Here is a 27,267-nt window from a genome sequence, read left to right as displayed (position 1 = left end):
GCCCACACACACTGCACCCGAGTACAGCATCCAGTCTGCAAACAGCTGCAACACACACACACACACACACACACACCTAAATCTGGAGTGCACCTTCACCTCTACATTCTCACCTGTCTGACGATCACAGTCGCGTGCTGGTTGTCGGCGTGCTGCAGCGCGAGGTTGACGGCCAGCACAGCAGTGTGCACGGTGCACGAGGTGAGCGTGAGCAGCAGAATGGCAGACACGCGCAGCGGCAGCGTTAGGAAGAATGAGAAGCTGAAGAACGTCTGCCACCCGACAGCGTCCCCGCCCTGCGTAAAACCCGCGAAATTCAGGCCCAGGTACAGCAGTACGTGCAGCGTGATCAGCAGCCAGGTGGCACAGGGCATGAGCGTGCGGAAGCCCACGCCCTTGGGTGGCCGGAAGCGGCAAAGGGCGTACAGCGCGAGGTCCACAGCCAGTCCCACCGCGGCCGCCACCACCGTCCCGCGCTTGTCTGCCGTGTACAGCACCGCACACATGATGATGACGTAGCAGTTAAAGAGCGCTGCGAACACCAACAGGACGAGCAACGTCTCCTGGCGCTGGCGCTGGAAGTATGTCTGATAGAGTTTTTCCAAAGATGCCGGGGAGAATGTGAGCCTCATGAACCGGGGAAGACACCAGCCACAACCCGCGCTCTCCACCGTCATCTCTTGCGCCCTACCCGCAACTTGCCCAGGTTCTGATGGAAGCGCATCAGAGCAGCTCGCTGCGAATGCGCCGGGCTGCTCTGTTTCTGTGAAAACTCGGTTCAGTGACATGTTGGATACTTCCCGGATGAAGCCGTGATGTGTAGCTTGTTCTGGGTCAGTCAGAAACACTGGATCAGATAGGTCCCGCTGTTGCCATACCTGGTCAAAAGAGTTGCGCTCTCCCCACAGTATCCACTATCAAGAGCGCTGTGCTTCCTGCATGTAGATCCGCATGTCTGACTGCCACAAGTGAGCTAAATTTGGCTAGACAGGCGTCCTGGTATTTGTAAACAGTCCAAAGTGCCAAGCGACTTCTTTGAATACATCTCCTGCGCATTTACAGAAACCATTTCAGATTTGTTTGTAAAGCCGATGCACATTCTCTCTCCGAGGCTCATCTAACTTCCAGCTGCTCCGGAGGATGACATGTGGGAGACACGGCATACTGGTCCTCACCGATGCTTGAAGGAGCCCCCTGCGCCCACACACAAGCGCCCGTGCCTGGTGCTACCTGCATTCGGTTGTTTCCATGGTGAAAGGTAAAACCGAAGACGCTTTACTCCTCGAGAGCATCTCTCCTGTCAAAGATGTTCTGTCGGAACAGTTAACTGCAAACATGTAACAAACGCATTTCATTACAGCGCGTGAGGGAGTGACATTTCTACCTGTTCAATAATGTATACAAACTTTTTTCCAGGTTTACGCGAAACTGCTTCTTCACCCGCTGTCCATTCACAGTATCTTAACGAACGAAATGCTGTACAAAATACATTACAGTTTTATGGAAAGTAAGTAAGCCTATATCCTCTTAATTCTAAAATAACAAACATTTCAAACATTTCACATTTCAACAAACATTTCACATTTCACACTTATGGTCACTCACTTATGCCAATGTAAGGTATCCCGAAAGGCCCAAAATGTATGTTTTTGTAACATGTAAACAACATTATCTCGTTATTCTTTGTTATCCTCCATCGTCCGTGGGTCTGTCTCTCGTGCAGAAACTGTTGCTAGCACGCGCTGTAACTGAGTCCCTCGGGTGTCTCCTATGGGAGGCTGAGGATCTCGCGCGTTAACGGGGGTGGAGCCGCCTCCCACTTTGATGATGACACGACAATCATATACAGTACACAACAGTTTTCAGGCCGCCCAGTGAACATGTTCATTAGGCCCAATAATGAGTATGCCATTAGGCCCAAAAAGCCACGCTCATCGCAGATGCACTTGTCGTATAGAGCCGCATGGGGGCAGAACGGGCACAGAAACGACAGCTTGTTTACCCGAGTTAGAACATTCAAATAGCTACACACACACACACACACACACACACACACACACACACACACACACACAAAACATACTCAAAACATACAGTTTACACCAACCACGAGGGGCACACTTCACAAACAAACGTTTTAAACCTACTCTCAGCACACAACACCATAAGACAGTCTCAAAATACACACTCCAGAATGCTTACAGTTCAAGCTGTGGAGATAATGGCTGCAGATTACATGACTGCAAAGATTTTTCTACGCCAGTAAAACCTTGCCACCCTGAAACTCACTGATAAGAGGCGGACCTCCCTCAACCTAGAGCAGAGACTGTTGCAGAAGTATGCGCGGGCCTTTATACTCCATTTATCTACACACCAGCAGCACAAGAACCCTTTCCTCCTGGACACCGACACTGTCACAATCATTGCACTCTGTACAATAGGGTCAGACCCATTCCTGTATCTGGAAAGACTCAGTGTGAATATGTTCTCCCTATGTATGTGATTTATGTATGTATGTCGGTGAGGTGTATAAGTGTATGTGTATAAGCTGGATGACCTAAATTTCCCTTGGGATTAATAAAGTATCTATCTATCTATCTACCGACGCTTTGACTGACGTTCGTGACGTCCACGTTCATTTATGTCTGAAAAGGTTAACCTGTGTTATTTAACTCGGCTTCTCGACCCATGTCTCAACCTCAGTCGGAAGAGGGTGGAATTACATTTTCTGTTGAGCATCAACAACATTCACCAGAATCATGGACCCCACCTTTAAGCACACACACCACACAAATGCCATGCACTCCATGCACCCCAAACACACATACACGCACACACACACACATATACACACACAAGCACACCACAAATCCCATACACTCAATACACCCCCAAAACACACACACACACACACAAACATACACACACACACACACGTTGGTACCACGCACTCAATTCTTAACACACCCCTGGAACACACATACACAAACCATGTCCAGTGGTTCACACATCTTCAGAACACACACACACACAAATGGCTTTAAAAGTCACAATGAATATTCCTGTACAAACAGAGTCTACTGTAGTCAAGTGCTGACAACTGAACTGTCATGATTAATCAAGGAGGCAGGAGGTTGTGTGTGTGTGTGTGTGTGTTTATTATATTACTCAGCTGATCTTTAGCTCTGGCAACTCCAGAATATATTACAGTCAATGTCAGTTGAACTGATTTGAACTGAGTAGAAACAAGGCAGAAGGGGGGGTGGGGGGTGGAGGGAGAGAGTCATAGCTGGAGTGTGTGTGTTGGAGTGGGAGAGAGAGAGGGCTAGAGTGTGTGTAACAGAGAGAGAGAGAGAGATGGAGGAGGAGAGAGAGCTGGTGAAGGAGAGAGGAAGAGAAAGACAGAGTCTGTCTGTAGTCCTATCTGTAGTGTATCTGAGTGAGAGAGACAGAGAAAGAGAGCTGGAGGAGTGAGAGAGCGAGAGAAAGAGAGAGAGGAAGACAATCTATCTGTAGTCATGTCTGTATTGTATCAGAGTGAGAGAGAGAGAAAGAAAGAAAGAGAGAAAGAGAGAGTCTGTCTGTAGTCATATCTGTTGTGTATCGGAGTGGGAGTACAATGTGCTGATGTCAGAGATGTGGTGCTCAGTTATGTCATTGCCACTGGCAACCTCCCCACTCTGACCGTCTCCTTGACTGCATGTTGTCATGCCGACTTCAGAGCTGCCAACTTTTCAAAAAACCTTGGAGTGAGATTTTGTCGGGGGTGACCAAAATTTTGCCGCGCACGCAGCCACACACGTTGGTGGCTGAAATATCAGGGAATTGGAATTAATTTGGCGTTGTACCCATGTTGTGCTCTGCATTCTGTTGGTTTGTGGGGCCCAAAGTCTGCCTACTGTGGGGCCTACTGGAGATGGACAACATTGGTTCCATTCTGTGAAGCAAAGACATAGCTGAAGGTCCACCCCCAGGACATTTTGGTTTAAGTAGATGTTATTTCCTGCATTCTAGTGGATTTTTGGGTGGTATGCTAAAGATGTGCAATACCTGAACTTATTCTGATTCATGTTCATCTGACCATGACTTGTAGGGCCTTCTAGACTTGAGCTGAACATTCAACCAGAAAACTATTCTTGTGCCTCAATGACTGTCTATGTACCACAATATAGCCTAATTAATAGACCTGTGTTTAAGATTTGACCAAGGTAGGTTGATTGAAATTTTGATTACAATGGTATTCAACTCATTCTTAACTGAAACCTAACCTATATTGTTAATAATTGTATTTAATGATTTATGAGCACTTAATTTTAGAGCTTATTTTAATGATTTATGTCCAGCAAAAAATGACACAAGATTAGTTAGGGAAAGATATTTTTCATTATTCAAAGCCTCCCACCACACGTTCAATCAAACAAAAAAGTGCAACAAATAAAGTGCTTAAACAGTAGCCTTTTTAAGCAATAAAATGTATCAACACATGACAAAAATAACTAAAAATGAGGTATCAGATGCAGATCAGAACCTGGTTAGTCATTTTCTAAGATCTGTGGGCAAGGTTGTACTGGCCTGTGGCCTTCTTGGAGGCCTTGATCACCTCTGAGGGGGGCTCCCATCTGAAACAGGGCTCCAGGTCAGCCATCTTTATGGCCATTATTTAAGAGAGGGTGCCATCCAATGCCAGGCTATTTCTGGTCTTAGTTTTGTTCAGTCCCACAACTGAAAACACCCTCTCAGCATCTGCATTTGAATGGGGCAACACCAGGACCAGCTTGGCGACGGCAGCAAGCCTCTCAAATTCTTTGGCTCCTGCCACCTATTGAGAATGAACAAAGAACAAAATGGAAAAACATACCATATTTTGTTTTGATTAATACTGTAAGTACACTGTAACAAAGTTCAGATACAACATGCATAGTTTGCATCATGTATGACACAATATATGCATGCATCAATAATAGCAACAGATGTAGCCAAGCCACACCTGCCAAAAAAAAGACAAAAAAAATGTATACCTTATGTTTCCGTGTTGCCATTCCAGCCCAGAAGCTTTCCATCTCAGTTTCGTCCTGAAGGGAGGTGGTTGGCATGGTCTGATAATTCAGAAACTCCTCACCCAGGTGGTCATGCTCCTCTGGCCCATGGTATGGGAGGAGATGGGGAAACCTATTTATGAAAGTAGAGTTACAGGTTGTTAAGGTATAGGTATATTATCATCAACCAGCAGCAGTTCATACACATGTTCGAGGAAAAGCCATATACGAATAACAGGTGCAGTTTAGGAGTGAACATACCTCATCATTCGTGTCTTTATGTTAAATTCTTTGGAATACTTACCTGTTCAAAGTGCTGTTTGGAAAAGTCTTCAGAGTGAGTCCTTTTCTTTGGCCTGTTAATAAAAAGATAAATGCTATGTGAGCAGCCTAAATAAACAATGCTATGATGATTTGAGCATGCATTATACCACGAGGTTAACAAGGTGCTCTCCTGCTGCTTGTTATGACAGCTGAGTTTACATTCACCACACAAAATCAAGTTCACACGCACAAACACAAACGAATCATTTCTTTCAAGATTTAAAGTTTAAGAGAGTGAGTACTTAATTGAACCACTTGTCATTAACATACATAGTCTCTGCTCAGATTGGAGATGAAGATTTTCTTCAGCGAGGGATTCCCTTTGCGAGTTTCTCCCGCAGTTGTCTGTCTTTGTAACTCTTCTGTCGCTATTACTTCGGGACTTTCGGGGAAAATAGGATGTCTATGCAGCGAATAGGGTTACAGATGCGCTCCTTAGCGCCATATACCGTCGGGGAGTTTGCAAAGGAACGAACGCGTCTCGGCCCAAAATCTGATTTTTTTTTTTGCGTGAGATATTGGATGTGTGGCGTGAGTGCGTGTGAAAACATGCAAAAGCGTGTGTCACACGGCGAAACCGTGAGAGTTGGTAGCTCTGCGACTTAAGCCGCAACAGACAGTCACCTTAGTTAACCCTGCAGAACCCCAAAGATAATTTATATATGCAAAACACACCTATAGGCACACACAACCCATGCTATTTATTCACACACACAGACATCTTTCTCTCTCACACACATACACACAAACACACACAAGCCCGTGCAACGTATCGGTAGAGCAAGACAAAGAAAAGCACAGGCAAATAGAGGGATCAGGAGGAGGGTCACTGCTGAGACGTCTCCACTGCACAGCAAACGCTGCAGTGGCCGACTGCACACACACCTTAGGCTCAGTCAGGACCTTTCTTATTCCTTTGTGAGTGTGTGTTTGTGTAAGAGTGTGTGCAGCTGTTTGGTAAGAAGGGGATGGGAAGTGCTGCTACTGACATTGATGTAGTAGAAGCAAGCCAATGAAAGGATTTGCAAATGTGTTCAACAAGGCTTTGTAGAGGAAGGTGTAGAATGACTGTAAAAAACTGGATTATCTTGTGAGAATAAAAAAAAATTTAATCGGCCTATGCATTCTGCATTCTGAAGACAAGCACAATCCGGGACCGACCTAGCAACCTCGGGCATGGGAGGCGGACGTGCTAGCAAGGAAGCTAAAACTCACTGGCGCTAGCACGTCTCTTACGGTGTCGAGGACACCTTTCTTTGACCTCATGAGGTTTTCCATCCAAGTCAAGGAAAAGTGGTTAGTTAAAAAAGACGATAGGACGGACTATACAACTGCAGTCTAACTCTTTCTGCTCCAGTCACACCCTCCAGGTAGCATCACCTGCCATTACCTCCCATTGGCCCACCCATTCCAGCCACTACAGGGTGATTCAAGGAGAAGGAGACACAGCAAACCCAAATATTAACTTCGGCTCCTACAGTATGCATCTTGTATGTGGAGCCTATCCTAGTTTACATCATTATTAAACGTGTTGTTTCTCTTTCTCTCTCTCTCTATGGTTTCTCTTTTTTCCAGAAATCCATCTGTTGCTTGCAATGTGCTTGCAAACGGCAACCAGCGTTGCATTGCATGGCCGTTGAAAGCTTCGCTAAACGGACTGAAGCCATGACAGTCCTGATGACTCTAAAGTTCACCTCTTTGGTAAAGGTCATTGACATCGTTCACAGCCACGGCAGGTGCAGCGCAGCCTTTCAGAAATTGTGCAGGACATCTTTGGACAGTTCGGTAGATAAAGAAATGCGCACATGTGCAAAACTTGACAGACACAACCATTGAGTCATCTGGTTAGATCATGTGATCTCAGGGTCACATGACGTGCCCACATTCACATGTGACTACCGCGACTTTTCAGTTTGTGATCGGGAAGAGTGTGGAAAGACGTACGCAGGGTACTGGAGAGAAGTCACCGAGGAGTCGAAAACCTGCGCACACCCGCAGCACCAGAGGTTGGGAAGGGACCTTGGAGCACCGCTGGAGTAATCTGCAACCCGGAAGTTTCTCAGATCGCTACGCGTTTTGTTGCGGAGAGACAGTGGGTAAAATGCTTTTTACAAAATTGAAATTGATCATGCTATGCGTTGTTATGCATTTGTAACTCAAGCACGGGAATCTGTTTTTACATACACGTTGATCTTGTTATAAACTCACTGGCTTAGATGGAAACCTCCCGATCCGATGTGTTTAAATGCAAACGACAGTGCAGAGAGCAATTCCTTAAGTAGCCAGATCAGGACTCAGTCAGTGATTTCTGGGATGGTTTACTTAAAGATTCTCACCACTTTCCCATGTCTGTATTTCACATAGTTGACCGTAAACAAACAGCCACAAACAGCTTATACACAAACACACTTGTCTTGCCAACTGAGAGTGGCATTGATCTAAAGAGTGGAAGTACTCTGTGATGATGATGATTGTTTCAGTCTAGTAGCATGCTGTCTATCTGCCAATGTCTCCTCACATCGTGAGGCTGCAGTCACAAACACTCATGCTGTGAGGAGAGAGACATGCAAACACACTCATGTTCTGCACTCCGTACCCTGATTGAAAGAGAGACAGACAGACAGACAGACAGGCAGACAGGCAGACAGGCAGACAGACAGACAGACAGGCAGACAGACAGACAGACAGACAGACAGGCAGGCAGGCAGACAAACATTATTTGAGAGGAGTTCATACTATGATCTGATCTGTCTTTTGATAGACAGACAGACAGACTGTTGAGTCCACTAGGGGGCGCTCTGAGGGCAGATGTGTTCTCACCTCATCTCTCATCTTGGTGCGGTGTTTGATATACACACACATTATTAAGTAAGTATGAGAATAACTAGTTTTAGGCAAATACACACCTTCGCATCTGCAGACTGAGGGAGGGAGAGAAGGGAACTTACACACACACACACACACACACACACACACACCCACACACACACACACACACTCAAACACACATCTGATCTGTTGAGAATGGCAGTTAAGACTCACACAAACGCACACATGGGGATGTGAAAGGGCTTGTGTATGCAAAGGCACGTCGTTTGGCACTGCCGTCTGTGCAAACACGGCAATCCAGACTATTCTCATTTGTAGTTCCACGACACGTTGGTGGAACAAACTGCCTAGTACTACCACAGCAGGGGCGTCCCTCTCTACCTTCAAGAAGCTTTTGAAGACCCAACTCTTCAGAGAGCACCTCCCTTCCTAACGGGCACCTTGACTAGCGCTTAACTTGCACTTCAGCAGTTACATTCCTGCACTTCTTTTTCCTTTCTAGGTCGTTTATCTAATTTCTTATGTAAAGAAGTATTTATTGTTACACCATGTTTTTTATTGCTCTTAGCTTGACTGTTCTCTCCCTTGTATGTCGCTTTGGACAAAAGCGTCTGCTAAATGTAAATGTAAATGTAAATGTAACAAATCCAGGCAGGTCCCTCACACACACACACACACACACACACACACACACATACACACACACACCTGATCAGGTGAGAGTTATTTCACAGGCTCTCGTGGTCAGGTGGTAAGGGGAAGGTACACAACAGACATATATGCAGTCATGTGAGAAGAGGGAAGTCCCACTCAAATAAACACACACACCTGCTCATGTGAGCAGTCATGAGTCATGATAAAACCTGTGTGTGTGTGTGTGTGTGTGTGTGTGTGTGTGTGTGTGTGTGTGTGTGTGTGTGTGTGTGTGTGTGTGTGTGTGTGTGTGTGTGTGTGTGTGTGTGTGTCAGTATGTACCAGTATGTACATGTTTTCCTTATGAATGTTGTGTTTCTCCTTGCACAGGAATGACTCCTGTGGTGGTTGTTTTTGTTCTGGCGTTGTCTGTGGGCACCCTGGCTCTGGACAATGGTTTGATGAGGACCCCACCCATGGGCTGGTTGGCATGGGAACGTTTCCGCTGTGACATCGACTGTGATCACGACCCAAAGAACTGTATCAGGTTAGAATCAGCCACCCCTATACAATACTTACCATGCACCCAATATAACTCCATAGGAGGGCAAAGCCCTCAGAAACATCTGTCAATTCAATGCCCTATCATTCTCAGGTCTTCAGAACTTTGCCAACATATACTTCAGAGAAACCCATGAATATCATTATATCTATTTAATAAAATCTTCATTTAAATGATTTATTATACTGTATATGATGTATTCATTTTTGATGGATGTACACAGTCTTAAAGCATCATTTTGTAGTTTTTTAAATGGGAGCTAAACACACCTGTCTGTCCTGCTAGCTTAGCTGTTATTTTGGCTGATGGCAAGTTAGCTCACTAGTTGCAGACAAGAACTCTGTGAGGCCTCTTTAAAATACGTTATGTTGGCTTGACAGACCAGTAGGTCAATGTCTAACACAGGGTTTAATACACACATTAACCCACCGGTGCTGACCAGTATAAAATGCACACACACACACACACACACACACACACACACACACACACACACACACACACACACACACACACACACACACACACACACATACACACGCACGCATACATAATCGCGCACACAGATGGTCTGAACAATTCAGTCAAATAATTTCTCTGGATATTTTTATTAAAAACTTGCATTGTGATTGCTCCTCATGTTCAGTGCCATGACACAACACGTTGCTTATCAGCAGATATCTGACACATGATAAATGCTCAGCAGTGGAGAGAGAGAGAGAGAGAGAGAGAGAGAGAGAGAGAGAGAGAGAGAGAGAGAGAGAGAGAGAGAGAGAGAGAGAGAGAGAGAGAGAGAGAGAGAGAGAGAGAGAGAGAGAGAGAGAGAGATCTGGTTCAGTGTTCGTTCTTGTAATGAATGAAGTCACACACCTGCAGTCGGACTACACTTGTCTAAGTCAAAAAGCTCAAAAGCACCTATGAGATTGTATGTCCTATGGAATATTTGTCGTGTTTGTTCTTGTTTTGTTTGTGTGCATTTGTGTTGTTTCTGTGAGTGTTCATGCTGTGCTCTTGTATCGTCATTGGGGATTTGTCCATGTGGGAATATATGTCTGTGTGTTCATGTTGAGTTTGTATCCTGAAAAGCACTCAGACTTGGCAGTGATTCTGTCTTTCGCTGCTGAGAGCTGATGATTTGAAGCAGCTCTTCAGAAATAGACCCAAACTCCACGAAGCCCTCAGAGTGTGGTGGCTCCTCCATTTGCTGTCTCTCTCCGTGTCCATCAATCTCTCAAAGCTGCAGCATTCCTGCGTGTTTATCAGACCTCTCCCAGATGATGTATCTGTGACGGTCCACGCTGACTTTGTAAGACGAGCGGTAGACACCTCCTCACTTGGGTCTCCTTGCTCCTCCACATCTTTATTTTCCTCTCCTCTCCTCTCCTCTCCCTCCCTTCCCCAGTGAGAATCTCTTCATGGACATGGCCGACAGGCTGGCTGAGGATGGCTGGCGTGAGCTGGGTTATGTGTACGTCAACATCGACGACTGCTGGTCCTCCATGCAGAGAGATGCCAACGGACGCCTGCAGCCAGACCCAAAGAGGTGAGGGCTAAAGTACTAAGTACTAGTACTTAGTACTAAACCAGATCAATAAATCACAGGACGAAACCAGATCACTAAACCATAGGACTAAGCCAAATCACTAAGCTGAGCTCAGCCCATTCTAGTCCTAAACTCAAGCCTGGCTCATTGCTGTTCTACACTCAGTCCAGCTCAGTCCTGTACTAAACTCTAGCTCCCTATTGATCTCTATATGTTGATGCCTTGGGGTCTCAGTGCTTCAGAGAAAGCGGTGAAATGAAAGATCTCTGTTTTATCTGCTTGTTTTATGTTTCTCTCTCTCACTCTCCCTCTCACTCCAGGTTTCCAGGGGGCATCCCTCGGTTGGCGCGGTACATGCACGACCGTGGCCTGAAACTGGGTATCTATGGTGACCTGGGCACACACACCTGCGGCGGGTACCCTGGAACCACGCTGGATAAGATTAAGACGGACGCCCAGACGTTTGCTGACTGGGGCATCGACATGCTCAAACTGGACGGATGCTACTCCAACGCAACTGATCAGGAGCAGGGTGAGGGGAGAGAGAGAGACTCACTGAACAGGAGGAGGGTGAGGGGAGAGAGAGAGACTCACTGAACAGGAGGAGGGTGAGGGAGAGAGAGACTCAATGCAACTGAACAGGAGGAGGAGGAGGAGGAGGAGGAGGAGGAGGAGGAGGAGGAGGAGGAGGATGATGATGATGATGATGATGATGGAGATGGAGATAGAGGCGCATTTGCTGGATAGCAGCTCACTGTGGACCTGGTCTGGCCAGAGGGAGGGAGGGAGAGAGAGAGAGACACATGTGGACCTGGTCTGGCGAGAGAGAGAGAGAGAGAGAGAGAGAGAGAGAGAGAGAGAGAGAGAGAGAGAGAGAGAGAGAGAGAGAGAGAGAGAGAGAGAGAGAGAGAGAGAGAGAGAGAGAGAGAGAGAGAGAGAGAGAGAGAGAGAGAGAGAGGTGAACCTGTTTGGCCCAGCTCTGGTGTGGGTCTGGTTGATCAGGGTCCAGTGTGCTCTATACTGTGGTGATGGTGTCCCCCTAAAGTTCACTTGACGGACACTTTTGTGAGTCAGTCCAGGTGTAGGGATGTAACACAGTAGGGATGACAGAATGGAATGAAACTGAACCTTCCGCCACACTGCCCTCCAGTGGCTAAGACACGCCAGGAGACAGGACAGCTATGGACAGGAGACAGAACAGCTTTGGACAGGAGACAGGAGAGCTTTTGACAGGAGACAGGACAGCTTTGGACAGGAGACAGGACAGCTATGGACAGGAGACCTGTCCTGAATGAAGAGAAAATGGAAAGCATGAAAATACTTTAGTGAGATAATGCATATCAACAAATGCACACACACACACACTCCCCTGCACACAGTTTATCAAAGGTTGTGTTTGACAGGTTACCCACTCATGTCAAAGGCTCTCAATGCTACGGGCCGTCCCATTGCCTACTCTTGCAGTTGGCCTGCCTATCAGGGTGGACTTCCTCCTAAGGTAAGAGTGACCTCACACACTCACACACACACACCTCAGCTGGATTTCAAAATGTCTATATCCGTTCCTCATTGTACGATACACTTTTTACACACACCCCCCCCCCCCCCTAAGTTTTTGTGTGTGTGTGTGTGTGTGTGTGTGTGTGTGTGTGTGTGTGTGTGTGTGTGTGTGTGTGTGTGTGTGTGTGTGTTCTCCTGAAGGTGAACTACACTCTGCTGGGGGAGATTTGTAACCTGTGGCGTAACTACGGTGACATCCAGGACTCCTGGTCTAGTGTTCTGAACATTTATGATTGGTTCTTCAACAACCAGGACATCGTACAGCCAGCTGCTGGGCCGGGCCGCTGGAACGATCCAGACATGGTGAGACACACACACATATACACACACACACTCAGTTGAAAGCCCACACGTACATTACAATGCAGATAAACAATCTTAAAAATTGGGTTTCGGTGGTGATTTTGCAAAGACAGAGAAAATGTGTTGTTGGAGATAAGCAAGTTCCCCATGAGAGAAGCATCATTATCTTAAGTTGTGCTTCCCCTGTGTGTGCGTGTGCGTTCCCCTGCCCCCTGCGCGACTGTGGCCTCTCTCTCTCTCTCTCTCTCCCCCCCCTCTCTCTAGCTCATCATTGGAGACTATGGCCTGAGCGTGGCCCAGTCCCAGGCACAGATGGCCCTGTGGGCGATCATGGCCGCACCCCTCTTCATGTCCAATGACCTGCGCTCCATAGACAGCCGCTCCCGCACTGTCCTGCAGAACAAGGGAGTCATCGCCATCAACCAGGACCCCTTAGGTATCCAGGGCAGACGCCTGATCAAGGTGAGGACCCCTCACCTCTCTTCCTCTCAACTTGCATGTGTCCAATAAGCTTTTGTAGTATTGGCACTTGCATTGTCAAACCACTTCTGAGAGATTCAAATAATGGGTTTTCTCTGTCACTTTTTCTGTCTGTCTGTCTTTCTATTTATCTTTCCATCCGTTTGTCTTTCTCTCCTCCCTGCATCTTCTCAATTTCCCTCCCTCTCTTTGCCTCTCTTTCCGTAAAATGTACTTCAAATTTCTTCATGTCAAATGTTACGTGCATTGTCAGACATTTTTAGATGGATGTAAATCTGTCTTTCTCTCTGTGTGTCTCTCAGGAGAAGAGTGGTATTGAGGTGTTTTGGCGCCCCCTGTCTGATGACGCGAGCACTCTGGTGTTCTTCAGTCGGCGGGAGGACATGCCCTATCGCTACCAGACCTCTCTCAAGAAGCTCAACTACACGGCCGGAGTGTACCAGGTCTCAACTTTAATCCTTCACTTCATTCCTCTCTACTCTTAACCTCACCCTTATGCCTGATCATTATCCTCCCCACCGTTTTCCCCAATGAACATGAACCCTGGCCCTTAACCCTTAACCTCTCAACTTTAACCTCCCACCTGTCCGCCCAAACCTCATAAGGCTCCCTTCTCTCACCATCATCACCTGGACTCAGGAGAAATAGTGATGAGAAAAAATTATGAATTCTGGTGAAGGTGTAATAATGCCTGTCTGTCAGTCAGTGGGCGTTAGTTTGGCGGCCGGAATCTCGGGGGGGGGGGGGGAACTACCTATTCCACCTGGGCGAGTTGTCTTAATCTCCAGTGATGAAAATGCAACTTTGTAGTGAGGCATAGATTTTAAATACAGACGCATATCCAAATATACGCCATGTTCTTCTCTGACAGGTGTTACATTTCACGGCTCTCTGCGTGTAACATGACGGGAGTTCTCATACAAGGTTGTATAAATAAAGGATTTATTTACGTATAACAGACAGTCAGTGTTAGTGTCTTAAATCAAAGTGTGGTGCAAGTAGTGTATATGTCCAGACAACATAAACGACGCGTCGAGAAGAGAGGGATCCCCTGCAACCTCCGCCATGGCCCTTATATGGTGGAGCTCATTAACTCTTTGGTGACTGCCCCAAAATTGACCATTTTTAGTGACTTTTTGTAAATCTTGGATATCTCTGCAAATATTGCCTATAACACCATATATTATGATTCATTTTAAAGGGTGATGAATGTAGAATCAATGTAGAATAGATGGAAAAAATATTATCACTCAATTAAAATTATTAAAAAATAATTTATGCTAATTTATGCAGCGATATTTCTGAAATAAAACACAAAATGTAGGTGTAATCTGCTGTGGTTGCCATCATGTTTTAATGACTGCAATTGTGCAAAAGCAAAGTTTTAGTATATACTGTAAGGAATCTTCCTGCCAAATTTGGAGTCAATTTGACAAAATCTTCATCTCCTTTCACGCATCCTATAATCTCCGAAAAAACATATTTTTCCGAAAAAACACAATTTTTCCCCCAAAAAAACATATTTTCATGTATCTTGTTGTAACAACAATTTATTTGCCTAAATAGATATAAAACATGTCACTATAGAACATTTGAACAACATGAACAACATTGAACAACAAATTAGAACAACAATTATTTTATATGCCACATTTAACATATGGTTACTTCAATAAACTAACATGGCAGTCAAGAGTGACTTATTTGTGGTAGTCCTTACTGTGCCAAACTTTAAAACAATTTTTTTCTGCAGTGCAATGAAGGTAGACTTGACAACACTTAGCACTGCAATAAGAAAATACTCTAATTTCCTTCTTTAGGGTCTGATAACAGACTTTGCAGTTCTTTCTCTCCGGGCCAAATGTAGGCATGTGTTCGGTCTCAAAACAATTGGGATCTCTAGATGGAGGCCTGTGTACTGGGGGAGTTCCAAACTCTTCAAGGCCTGCAAGTCCCCTTACCAGCTCTTCTCTAAAATCTAAGAGTGTGTAATTTGTAGGTCTTTTGAGATTGTCTGGGTTTTCAGCACGGTGTAGTTGGAACAGTATGAAGCTGTTTACGACAGCAATGTCAATGCAATGAAAAAACAATGTTTTCCACCACCTCATGCAGCGGCGAAGGACATTGTTGGATGCCAGTCTTTGATCCGACAAGTCAACCCCATTCATGTGTTGATTATATATTTCAATGACCTTTGGCTGCTTGACATTAATGGTGGACCAGGTAGTTCCAACTCTTTCCTTCCTGGAAACAATCGTGCAATCATTCGCATTATTTATGGAAGATAAGATGGTTACTGCCTTGTTATCTTTCCATTGGATAGCAAGACAGCAACCATCTCTCTTCCACCTCATGCTTCCCCTAGCCTTTTTCCGTGCCCATTGCTTTCCATTTTTCATAGACAAGGGAAATCCTCGTCTGTTCTCACATGTTGTCCCACAGGCAGGTGTTCCCAGTCCAAATAAATCTTTTATCAGTAAAACTGACGTATAAAAGTTATCAAAAAATAAATGATACCCTTGATTTAGAAGTGGGTTGATAAGTCTCATTACAACATCATACCCCAGGCCATTTGGTCCAATAACCTGACCACCATTTTTGCCAGCATATATATCGAAATCGCAAGTGTACCCATTGCAGCTATCAGCAAGAACCCAAAGCTTGATGCCAAATTTAGTCGGTTTTGTTTTTTATGTATTGCCTAATTCCTGATCTATGTTTTGATTTCACCATCCTCTCATCAATCGAGATGTTTTGCGTGGGCTGATATAAGGACTGGCACTTTGATTTGAATTGTGCAACAAAATCTGCCACTTTGCGCAATTTGTCTCCATCCTTCTCTTGTCCAGGGTCAACAATGTGTATAGATGCCATAAGGGCTTTGAATCTATCCCTTGACATAATTTGACGCGCCCAGAGGCCATGATAAAGTGACTTGGTACTCCAATACCTGTGAAATGAGCTCACCTTTACTAGACCCATGTAAATTAAAAGAGCGATAAGCTTGCCTAGCTCTGCAGGGTTGGTCTCGCTCCAGGCTCCTTGCTGATTGCCATAATAGGGCTTGCCTACCACCAAATTCCAGTCATAATCGTTGGTATATGTACATATGTCATTCATAATCTCAACGGTGAAGAAGAGCCTGAAAAAGTCCAACGCTGTGGTCATTGTTCCACGCAGGGTGTGATTGGGAAAATGGTTTCCTGGTGGGCGGCGTGGAGCAAAGGGAGGCAGAATATTTGTAGTGTCTGGGTCATCGTAGCTTTTATTTACATCAACAGGACCAGGTGCTACACATTTACCTCTGGCCCTATCACTTCTGCTGGTACCCCTTCCTCTACCCCTAGCCCTTCTTCCACGTGGCTGTCCTCTGCCATGTGGTTGTCCTCTGCCACGTTTTTGCAGAGGTGACCCAAGATAATTTTCCGAATCACTCCCTGAACTTGACTTGTCTTGTGGTGGATATTCACCTTGAACACTGCAATGAAAATTAGCAACATAAAACATGAATGTTGATATATATCAATATTCATGTTTTATGTATTGATCTTTGACAAAGTTGCAATTACTTTGTCTCTTTACTGATCTATGATTTGCCATGCAATGATCAAGGTGAATATCATCCACCACATGATAGATATAAGAAGAATGTTTAGGATGAAATATCATAATAAATAGCAAACTACAAAGTTATATACGAGAAATAACAACACAAATGCAAGTATAGAAATATATAATAATTTATTTTGGTTGATCAAGATAAACAAAATAACTATGAGACAGAAGATAGCATTGTATGAAAAATAATGTGTATCGCGATCTAAATGCGGGACATATGACACGAACGAATCCATGAATGTAACGTCATTCACGTCAAACGTCAAACACTGGAAACACATAGGTTATCAAGAAAACGTCTAATAACTTCCAATAACCAATTCCAAATAATAATATAATGTTATAACGTTTAGTGTTACTAAAAAGATGTATATTGATATATTGATGGCGCAAAAGATCGGAAATTGTAATGTAAGGATAAACAGCGTGTCGTTTAGGAGTGAACATAGACGCATCTAACCTCAATTCTTGATCATTATCACAATCATTCATTAATAGATGATCAAGTTCTTCCTCTTCTCCACTGCTCATCCCACCAGTGGAACTATCTGCATCTTTGTCCTCTTCATTGTCCGTTTGTAAACATAGATGAACCGCTTGATCGAGCGTGTAGACTTTGCTTGCAAACGCCATGTTGAAAATGAAGCGACGTCAAAAATATTTTTCTATAAAACATCTCTAAACCAATGGTATTTGAGACTGGGTATTCAAATCAAATACTCTTTTGTGATTGGACAACTGTAAACAACATTTTCAGTACCATGGGAACGAAGATTGAGTGAAATAGAACAAGAATGCAACAAAATACGTGACCAGTCATGAGTGACCGAAATTTAAAGGGACCGTCACCAAAGAGTTAAGCCTTCACTCCTCACACCTGCGGGCACCCGCGCAGACTCTGCTACATCAGCTGTGGAAGACAAATAGCACTGATAGCAGGGGGGCGGGGCAGACCAGGCTGAGTCGTGACACCCCCCCCCTTAAGACAGACGCCCCACCTTAGTGAGACGTCTACCACAAAAGTGAACAACCAAAACCCACCACCATGAAAACTCCTAGGTAACCCACAAAACAAAAACCACCACCAGTCATTGTACCCCACTACCCTCCATTTCCTCCAAACCTCAAAACCCAGCACAGCCAGCAATCTCCCAGCACCTGGAAGAAGCACATTTTGGGGCAGACTGGACAGAGACATAGAGACATTAGGTAGTAGACAGTGGGTCAGTATCCAGGCCACGGGAAAGGGCGTCTGCCATAACATTCTCCACACCCTTGATATGGCGAATATCCAAGTTATAGGGCTGCAAAAACAGAGCCCAGCGCATCAAACGCTGGTTAGGGTTCTGAAACGAGTGCAAAAAAGTCAGGGGATTGTGGTCAGAGTACACAACCACTGCCTGTACACCACCCCCCACATAAACTTCAAAATGCTGTAAGGCCCACACTAAGGCGAGAGCCTCTTTCTCAATGGTAGAATAGTTGTACTGATGTTTATTAAACTTACGAGAGAAGTAGCATACAGGCCTGCCTACTCCAGCATCATCTGTCTGTAACAGTACCGCACCCGCCCCAACCTGGCTTGCATCAACCTGGATCTGAAATGGCTGGTCTAACCTGGGAGCAGCCAGAACCGGGGATGAACTTAGCAACTGCTTCACATTTTCAAAAGCACTTTGACATTCAGATGTCCAGATAAATTTCGCACCTCCTTTAAGGAGATTGGTCAGCGGGGAAACAACCGTAGAGAAGTTTGAGCAAAAACTCCTATAATAACCCACCATACCCAGAAAACGCATCAACTCCCGTTTTGTGGTGGGAGAAGGGAAATGATCAATCGCCAGCACCTTAGCCCTGACAGGACAAACCTGACCCTGACCCACAACTTTGCCCAAATAGACTACGGTAGCGTGAGCAAATTCACATTTGGCAAGATTGACAGTCAACTTCGCAGCCACTAACCGATCGAAAAGTGCACCCATACATGACAGATGTGACGTCCAGGTGTCACTAAAAACCACCACGTCATCCAAATATACAGCACACCCCTCTAGACCAGAGACGACCTTGTTCATAAGGCGCTGAAAAGTTGCTGGCGCATTCCGCAACCCAAAAGACATTACGGTATATGAGTACAACCCAGATGGGGTCACAAACGCGGCTATTTCCTGAGCTCGGGGGGTCAACGCTACCTGATAGTACCCCTTCAAAAGGTCAAACTTACTGACATAACGTGCAGCCCCTACGCTGTCAATACAGTCATCCATTCTGGGAAGAGGAAATTAATCTGGCTTCGTAACCTTATTCACCTTGCGGTAGTCAGTACAGAATCTGTACGTGTTGTCTGGTTTGCTAACAAGCAAACACGGGGAACACCAACTCGAATGTGAGGGTTTGGCTAACCCATGATCTAACAGATATTTCACCTCAGCATCTAAAAATGTTTGTTTTAGTGGCGCAACTCGATAAAACCGTTGACGAATCGGCTGAGCGTCGCCCACATCAACATCATGTTGAAGTATATCTGTACAAGAAAGATTGTCGGAAAACAAGACATCATAAGACAGAATCATTTCCTTTAATTCTGCCTTTCCTTCCGAAGGAAGGTGATTCAACAGACTGTCCAGGTTTCCAAGTGTTTCTGAATTTTTCAGCCGGGGTCGCAATACCGCATCATCTGGACCAATCATATCCTCATCTACTGCCACTAGATGAGGACTGACTGGCCCACAATCAACCGCAGCCACCGCAGCTGATTTAACCTGCTCACCACTAAGACCAGGACTGACAGACTGAATGCGATATCGTTTCAACAAATTGATGTGACATAGCTGAGTTGATCTTCTCCTACCAGGTGTAGCAAGCAAATAGTCCCGTTCGGTCACCTGGCGCATGACCGAATACGGACCTACAAACTTTGCACAAAAAAGCGACCCAGGCACTGGCAGCAAAACCAGTACCTGATCCCCCGGACTAAAAACTCGCTCAACAGCCCGACGGTCAAAATGTTTTTTCATTCTGCCCTGGGCCCGGGCAAGGTTCTCACCGGCTAGCTTCCAAGCAAGGAAAAGTCTCCGTCTGAACCCATTTACATGCTCGATCACATTTCTTGGGGCAGTAGACTGCTCCAAGTCTTGTTTTAGAACTGACAGTGGACCCCGAACCTTATGTGCGAACACAAGGTCATTCGGACTGAACCCAGTACTGTCCTGTACGACCTCCCGCGCTGCCAATAGTAACCACGGAAGCCCGTCCTCCCATTCCCGATTTAACTCCACACAATAAGCATGCAAGAGTGCCTTCAAAGTACAATGAAAACGTTCCAATGCGCCCTGAGACTGAGGATGGTATGCGCTACTTAACCGTTGCTTAATGTGCAGCTGTTGTAACACTTCTTTGAACATTTTTGACGTAAAGTTACTTCCACGATCGCTTTGTATAACTCTGGGGATACCAAACACAGAAATGAACTGCGATAGCGCTTTTACTACTGGTTTCGTCTTAATTGTGCGCAACGGATAAACCGCTGGATAACGGGTTGCTTGACACATCACAGTTAACAAGTAAGCGCACCCCGACTTCGAGGGCGGCAACGGACCCACACAATCAATGATCAGATGTTCAAAAGGCTGTCCTACAGCTGGAATCGGACATAGCGGTGCAGGTTTAATTGACTGATTTGGCTTTCCCGTTATCTGGCAAACATGACAAGTTTTTACAAATGCTGCCACATCACGTCTTACTTTTGGCCAATAAAAATGCTCCAAAAGCCGACAGTAAGTCTTGCGGACGCCAAAATGCCCCGACACTCCCCCATGAGCCGAGCGCAAAACCAAGTCGCGATATTTGCGTGGTATAACCACCTGTAACACTGGTTCCACCACGTCATTGTCAGATGGCAACCATTTTCGCACTAACAACCCGTCTACGGTAAAGTAACCCCTCTTAGCGCTTATCAGCCCATCAGCCAAAGCAGCACCAAGCAGTTCAGTCAACTCCTCGTCATTTCCCTGTGCTTCAATCAACTCCGTACGGGGAAGAGATGATGGTAAAACCGGTAATATTTGACAGCTCTGAATCTCCGTTTCCTCTGCCTCTTGAGTGCGACCCCTTGCTCGAGTCACCGCACAAGCAGTGAACACGTCTGGAAATTCATTCGCACAATCAGGCTCTTCCGACAACCCCGGCACAGTATTTACAATAGGAGGTGGCACACCGGCCCAAACAATTGGACCACCGATATTATTACCAATAATTACGTCCACAGTTGGAACAGGCAATGAAGGACGCACGGCCATGACAACCTCCCCCTGCAGAAAGTCCGAAGTCAACTCAATCCTGTGTAAAGGGACAGAAATAGTCTGCATTCCAATGCCACGGATCAAAACGCAGCTCCCCGTATCGGAATCTGCATTAAATGGCAAAACTGATTTGACAATAAAACTCTCACTTGCGCCTGTATCGCGCAACACTCTCACCGGCACTCTAACAGGACTACCAACTAATGACACATAGCCCTTGGTAATGAATGGATCATAGCTCTCAGTTGTATTCTGATTTGAACCAGCGTGTCCTGGTTTCTGCTCCTTCTGCTCAAAGGATGAGCACTGCCACAACCCAGCCCCTCCGCAGAGCAGGTGTCCAAACCTAACGTAGGAATCTTCGGCCAAGCCGATGCCACACACCCAGCACCTTTCACCCAATCAGACTGTTGTTTGCCGGTTTGCTTTTTATCACGCAATGCGGGACACTCGTTTTTCCAATGCCCCTTTCCCAGGCAATAATGGCAATTTCCCTCATCAGTTTTTTTCTAACCCCATACTCTGGTCTGGGAGTCTCGTTAAAACGTCTAGGCCGAAATTCCTCGCGGCTAAAATTATAGGGTGCATACTCCCTTGGTTTCGTAAGTTTGTGAGTTAATACGAATTCATCAGCCAGCACTGCGGCTTCTGCGGCAGTTTTTACCTTGTGTTCGTTTATGTAGGTTGTGAGTCTATCTGGAATGATGTTCTTGAATTGCTCCAACACTACCAAATCACACAACCCCTCAAACGTCTTTACGCCCTCCGCCGCGCACCAACGCGTGAACAGACTATTTAGCTCTCGGGCCAGTTCGGTATGCGCTTCTCTTTCCCCCTTTTTCCAATACCTAAAACGTTGCCTGTATGCTTCAGGAACGAGCTCAAAAGCTTTCAAAATAGCTCCCTTCACCACTTCGTAATTCCCTCGTTCATCAGCCTTAAGGGCTATGAACGCATCCTGAGCCCGACCTGTTATCACGGCCTGTAACAACAACGTACGTTCTACATTTCCCCAACGCCTATTTTCTGCGATGTGTTCAAACAATTCAAAGAATACGTCGAGGTCACGTTCATTAAACTTGGGCAGAAATCTGATCATGCTATAGAGGTTGGCCTCACTACCCGCAGGATTACTGGGTGGAGGTAATGGCTGAGGAAGAAACCCTGAAAGTCTTCCATCTACAATGAGTTGAAGCCTCTCTTTCTCCTGGTCCATCTTAGCTTGTTCCAACTCCCTGTGCCTTTCGGTCTCACGTTCTCAAACCTTTAACTTCTCCCACTCGAGCTCCCTGTCTTGTTCCCTCTCCTTTTGTTCCCTCTCCCATTCCCGTGCTTTAAATGTATCTTGCAACTCTAATAATGCCTTCTGCTCCTCAAAAGTCAAACAAGCTTCTCTTGATGTTGACGTTTCCTTGGGAACAACTGATTGAGGGTCTGTGTACCGAAATCAGATCCATCTCGCTCAGTTTCTCAGAAATACGTTGGAACAATTCAACTTTTCTCAATGATCTTGGAATGTCAGCATCAATTTTATAATGTTCCGCTACTTTACGAAGTTGTTCTATTGTTAATATCTTCAACGCTTGTTCTGATGGTAAAGCCAAGAACGCACTGACATTATCCATCTGATTTACCCGTCAATAGCTTAAAATGTGACTTAGTGTCGGAAACCACAGCGGAGAAATCTTCCCCTGATAATTACCACCCAGGGAGCTGCCCGGCATCTACCACAACCCCTATTTCCACAGCCTACGACTTCAGCGTGGCCGCCTGCGGTTTGACTGCTAACCAGTCCCCCCACGTTCGCCACGCCAATTTAAACTATCTGTTTTAAAAAAAAAAAATTCTCCACCAGGCCCCAACACCAATCACACCAGAAAAAAACCCGATAACGTAGCCCTGCAACTCAGTGCAGTAACCTCCCTCTCAACCTCGTATTTACCCAACTAAACAACCATTGCGTGGAACTCCAAGCCAATTTGTCAAACCCCTGACAGAACTCACGAAGAAGCTAGAAGCTATACCTTTATCAGTATTTCAGTCCTCCCCAAAAAAAATCGCGCTCTAGCGGAAAATATTTAAAAAAAAATCTTACAGCTTTTAACCACGACCACGAATCCAATCTCGGCGAGCCCCCACATTACATTTCACGGCTCTCTGCGTGTAACATGACGGGAGTTCTCACACAAGGTTGTATAAATAAAGGATTTATTTACGTATAACAGACAGTCAGTGTTAGTGTCTTAAATCAAAGTGTGGTGCAAGTAGTGTATATGTCCAGACAACATAAACGACGGGTCGAGAAGAGAGGGATCCCCTGCAACCTCCGCCATGGCCCTTATATGGTGGAGCTCATTAAGCCTTCACTCCTCACACCTGCGCAGACTCTGCTACATCAGCTGTGGAAGACAAATAGCACTGATAGCAGGGGGGCGGGGCAGACCAGGCTGAGTCGTGACACAGGGAACATTTGCATGCGGCAATTTCAAACTATCACTACCCAAGTCTGATTGATCTATCTGGCAAAAAAAATATCATGTTCTCTTCATTAGAAGAGTATCTATCTATCTATCCCTTCATTGGAAGAGTGGCGCATTATACCTACATAGCAAGGAAGCAGGAGCAAACCTGTGTTATGGGTTCATGCAGTTAATCTCTCTCAGATATCCTTAAAGTGAACACACATTCTGGCAGGCTTTTAAAAATATATGAAATGTTTGTTTTAAAAGATTAAACCCTTTTAAAGACTTGAGCGTGTGGGAAGAGGTAGAGAAAGAGGTAGTCTAATTTGTCCAAATTAAATGCTTAGTTAGCAGTAAACCAATGTCATCCATGATTTAATAAGGACATTGCATGTTATTTCTTTGCACATATTGTAGTCTAATTAGAATTAGGCAGAAGAAGAAATGCCACGCCACGATAGCACATTTTCCACAACAGATCTTTTTTATTGGCTGCAGAGGAATGCAGAAAGTGATTGCATTCAGGTTGGTCCAAGTTCAACAACATAAACAACCTCGTAGCTGGAGTAGCTGGAGATTGAATGTCTGAAGGGGTACGGGACTGTAAAAAGTTTGGGAACCACTGACTACTGGTCACTGCTGCTCCATATCTTATGCACTCCCCATTTATGTAGACTACTGGTCACTGCTGCTCCATATCTTATGCCCTCCCCATTCATGTAGACTACTGGTCACTGCAGCTCCATATCTTATGCACTCCCCATTTATGTAGACTACTGGTCACTGCAGCACCACACTGTATGTAGGCTGTGCTATTGGGGAAAGCAGTGAGAAGTACTAAGTTTCCATCCAGAAATCTTTATTCCCAGAGAAAATAGACCTGACCTCTCTTGCTCTCACAAGCCACACTGCAGAAAGTGCCAGAATGTCTGCAGAAACAATTAACAACAATTTCAGCAAAGATGTAAGACATACATGAGTTCCATTAGACAAATATATATATATATATATATATATATATATATACACAGTGTGTATATATATATATAAAAATCAATATGATTTATTTCATTATTAAATTGAATATGTATCACATATTACGCATGTTTGGACATTTTACATTCTAGGCCTAAATATATCCTACTGAATTGATGTGAGTGACGTGAGCGCCTATACCGATCTCAACAAAAAACGTTAGCTTGTCATGGAATCTAACTGAGCAAAACACTTAGGCTCAAAATCACATGCCCTGATTAATAATGTAGCAGTCATTCATTCATTCAATTAACCTTTATTTAATTCTCCGAAATACATTTTCAATGATGCAGATAATACAAATAACACATAAATAACACCACAAAACAAAATAAACAAACAAAAACTATTAAAAAAAAACATCAAAACAAGTACATTTCCAGCAGGTACATTTGAAGGGATATGTCTAGGGGCCTTTTAAAACATGTCTGACAAGACTATTGTCAGATCAGATTGTCAATTATGTCAGCGAATGGAATAGTTTGGAACAACAGAAGAAACACTCCGGTTTATTTCTTGTAAAAGTGCTCCTGGGTCCCGCAGCCCTATCGCCATCCTCCATCATCTCTAATCTGCTCTGTGGAGTTTACACACACACACACAACACACATACTTGTTTCTCTGTATTTTATTGTCTTCCTCATGATCTCTATCCATATGACACACGCACACACACACACACACACACACACACACACACATACACACATACTTGTGTCTCTGTATGTTATTGTCTTCCTCATGATCTCTATCCATTCTCTCACTCAGATTTATGACGTCTATCAGGAGAAGCCCCTCCCCTCCCTTAAGGACTCCACAGACTTTGTCGTGTCAGTCAACCCGTCTGGCGTGGTCATGTGGTATGTTTATCCTGCAAAGCAGATGCGGAGAGATGCCAAGCTCTATGGTCCCGCCCATCATCATCGCGGCAACAACTTTGCCCCACCTACCCATCTCTGACCAGCCTCAGGAACGGCGTTGGTCGCATAGTGATGACATCATTGTCTCATGTTGATGTCATCATCCAGAACAATCTCAGGTTTCATTGATTTAAATGTTTACACGCCACCTGCAGATTGAGGGCACTGAAGAATGCAATAAGACTTTTAATCGCCAGGGGGAAATGAGTGGAAGGACTTTTAATGATTATATTTTTGATTTTTGCCTTTTTTAAAGAATTTGTTTGTTTATTTTTGTATTTTTAATCCTGCCTTGAACTTTGAAGCTTTGTGTGTGTATGTGTGATTGTGTGTTCTATGTCCTATGACCCTACAGAACAAGTGTGTGTGTGTGTGTGAGTGAGATATACACACACTGGCTCTCTGTAGGCCTTCCTCTTGTCTCCTTTGCCTTTGAAATCATCCAGCATTTCAGCACCAGAGGCTGTACACCAGTAATTAAACTGTATTTGCACCTCTTCACAACTGTGTGTGTGTGTTTGTGTGTGTGTGTCTGTAGGTGTAATTAAACTGTGTGTGTGTGTGTGTGTGTGTGTCTGTAGGTGTGTGTCTGTAGGTGTGTGTGTGTGTGGTCATGAGGAAGCAGACCATGGTAAGAATGGTCATGGTAAGAAGTTGTAGAGTATCAATTTGCTTGAAGGATCAGTAGGGGGCACCATAGTCCACAGAACCATATGTACCCACAACCAAACACTTTCACACACTCGCACACACACATACACCTATATAATACCACAGAACCATATGTACCCACAAACAAACACTTTCACACACTCGCACACACACATACACCTATATAATACCACAGAACCATATGTACCCACAAACAAACACTTTCACACACTGGCACACACACATACACCTATATAATACCACAGAACCATATGTACCCACAAACAAACACTTTCACAAACTGGCACACACACATGCACCTATATAATACCACAGAACCATATGTACCCACAAACAAACACTTTCACACACTCACACACACACATACACCTATATAATACCACAGAACCATATGTACCCACAAACAAACCCTTTCACACACTCGCACACACACATACACCTATATAATACCACAGAACCATATGTACCCACAAACAAACACTTTCACACACTCGCACACACACATACACCTATATAATACCACAGAACCATATGTACCCACAAACAAACACTTTCACACACTGGCACACACACATACACCTATATAATACCACAGAACCATATGTACCCACAAACAAACACTTTCACAAACTGGCACACACACATGCACCTATATAATACCACAGAACCATATGTACCCACAAACAAACACTTTCACACACTCACACACACACATACACCTATATAATACCACAGAACCATATGTACCCACAAACAAACCCTTTCACACACTCGCACACACACATACACCTATATAATAGATGTACATATATATGCATAGCCCAAAAGAACCACACACACACACAGACCCGAAGACCACAGAACCTTCTGGCCCACAGCCTCGGCCACAAACACAAATGCATTAATACACACACACACACACACACACACACAGCTAAAGACCACAGCCACAGAACATCCTGGCCCTTATTTCTTCTCCTCTCTTTACT

General features: G+C 44.8%; 2 protein-coding genes across 4 annotated transcripts in view; one reads left to right on the top strand and one right to left on the bottom strand.

Annotated features, from left to right (window-relative positions):
- LOC105899528 (adenylate cyclase type 3-like) overlaps positions 1-1,334 on the bottom strand; it is a 20,694-nt gene extending 19,360 nt beyond the window's left edge. The window contains exon 1 of one of the 2 annotated variants that reach the window (XR_006152822.1): positions 114-1,333. Coding sequence is in view for 1 of the 2 variants with exons in the window: in XM_012826725.3 (XP_012682179.2) it covers positions 114-788 (675 nt within the window). In the remaining variant the exon portion in view is untranslated. Of the gene's footprint in view, positions 1-113 lie in introns of both variants that reach the window. The other variant, XM_012826725.3, reaches the window with a different exon arrangement.
- A 5,774-nt stretch (positions 1,335-7,108) lies between these two features.
- On the top strand, positions 7,109-26,107 carry naga (N-acetylgalactosaminidase, alpha). 2 transcript variants are annotated; one of them, XM_012826733.3, is made up of 9 exons: positions 7,109-7,456; positions 9,213-9,369; positions 10,787-10,927; positions 11,248-11,459; positions 12,331-12,425; positions 12,629-12,790; positions 13,055-13,252; positions 13,573-13,713; positions 25,455-26,107. In XM_012826733.3, exons 1-9 carry the CDS (start codon positions 7,231-7,233, stop codon positions 25,644-25,646), a joined length of 1,524 nt encoding a protein of 507 aa, XP_012682187.2. In that variant the 5' UTR covers positions 7,109-7,230; the 3' UTR covers positions 25,647-26,107. The 2 variants fall into 2 exon arrangements, with proteins under 2 accessions (XP_012682187.2, XP_012682186.1); XM_012826732.3 differs by having other exon boundaries at positions 7,320-7,452.
- The last annotated feature ends 1,160 nt before the right edge of the window (positions 26,108-27,267 follow it).

The sequence above is a fragment of the Clupea harengus genome, chromosome 15, assembly GCF_900700415.2.
Source record: "Clupea harengus chromosome 15, Ch_v2.0.2, whole genome shotgun sequence".
Classification (NCBI taxonomy): Eukaryota; Metazoa; Chordata; class Actinopteri; order Clupeiformes; family Clupeidae; genus Clupea; species Clupea harengus.
Note: the sequence above shows the minus strand (reverse complement) of the source record. Positions and strands in the feature narration are given on the sequence as shown.

Coding starts and splice junctions, on each gene's coding strand:
- naga (XM_012826733.3), top strand. CDS start 7,231: ATGACGTGCCCACATTCACATGTGACTACCGCGACTTTTCAGTTTGTG. Junction 7,457..9,212: donor TTGTTGCGGAGAGACAGTGG/GTAAAATGCTTT, acceptor CTCCTTGCACAG/GAATGACTCCTGTGGTGGTT. Junction 12,791..13,054: donor GCTGGAACGATCCAGACATG/GTGAGACACACA, acceptor CCCTCTCTCTAG/CTCATCATTGGAGACTATGG.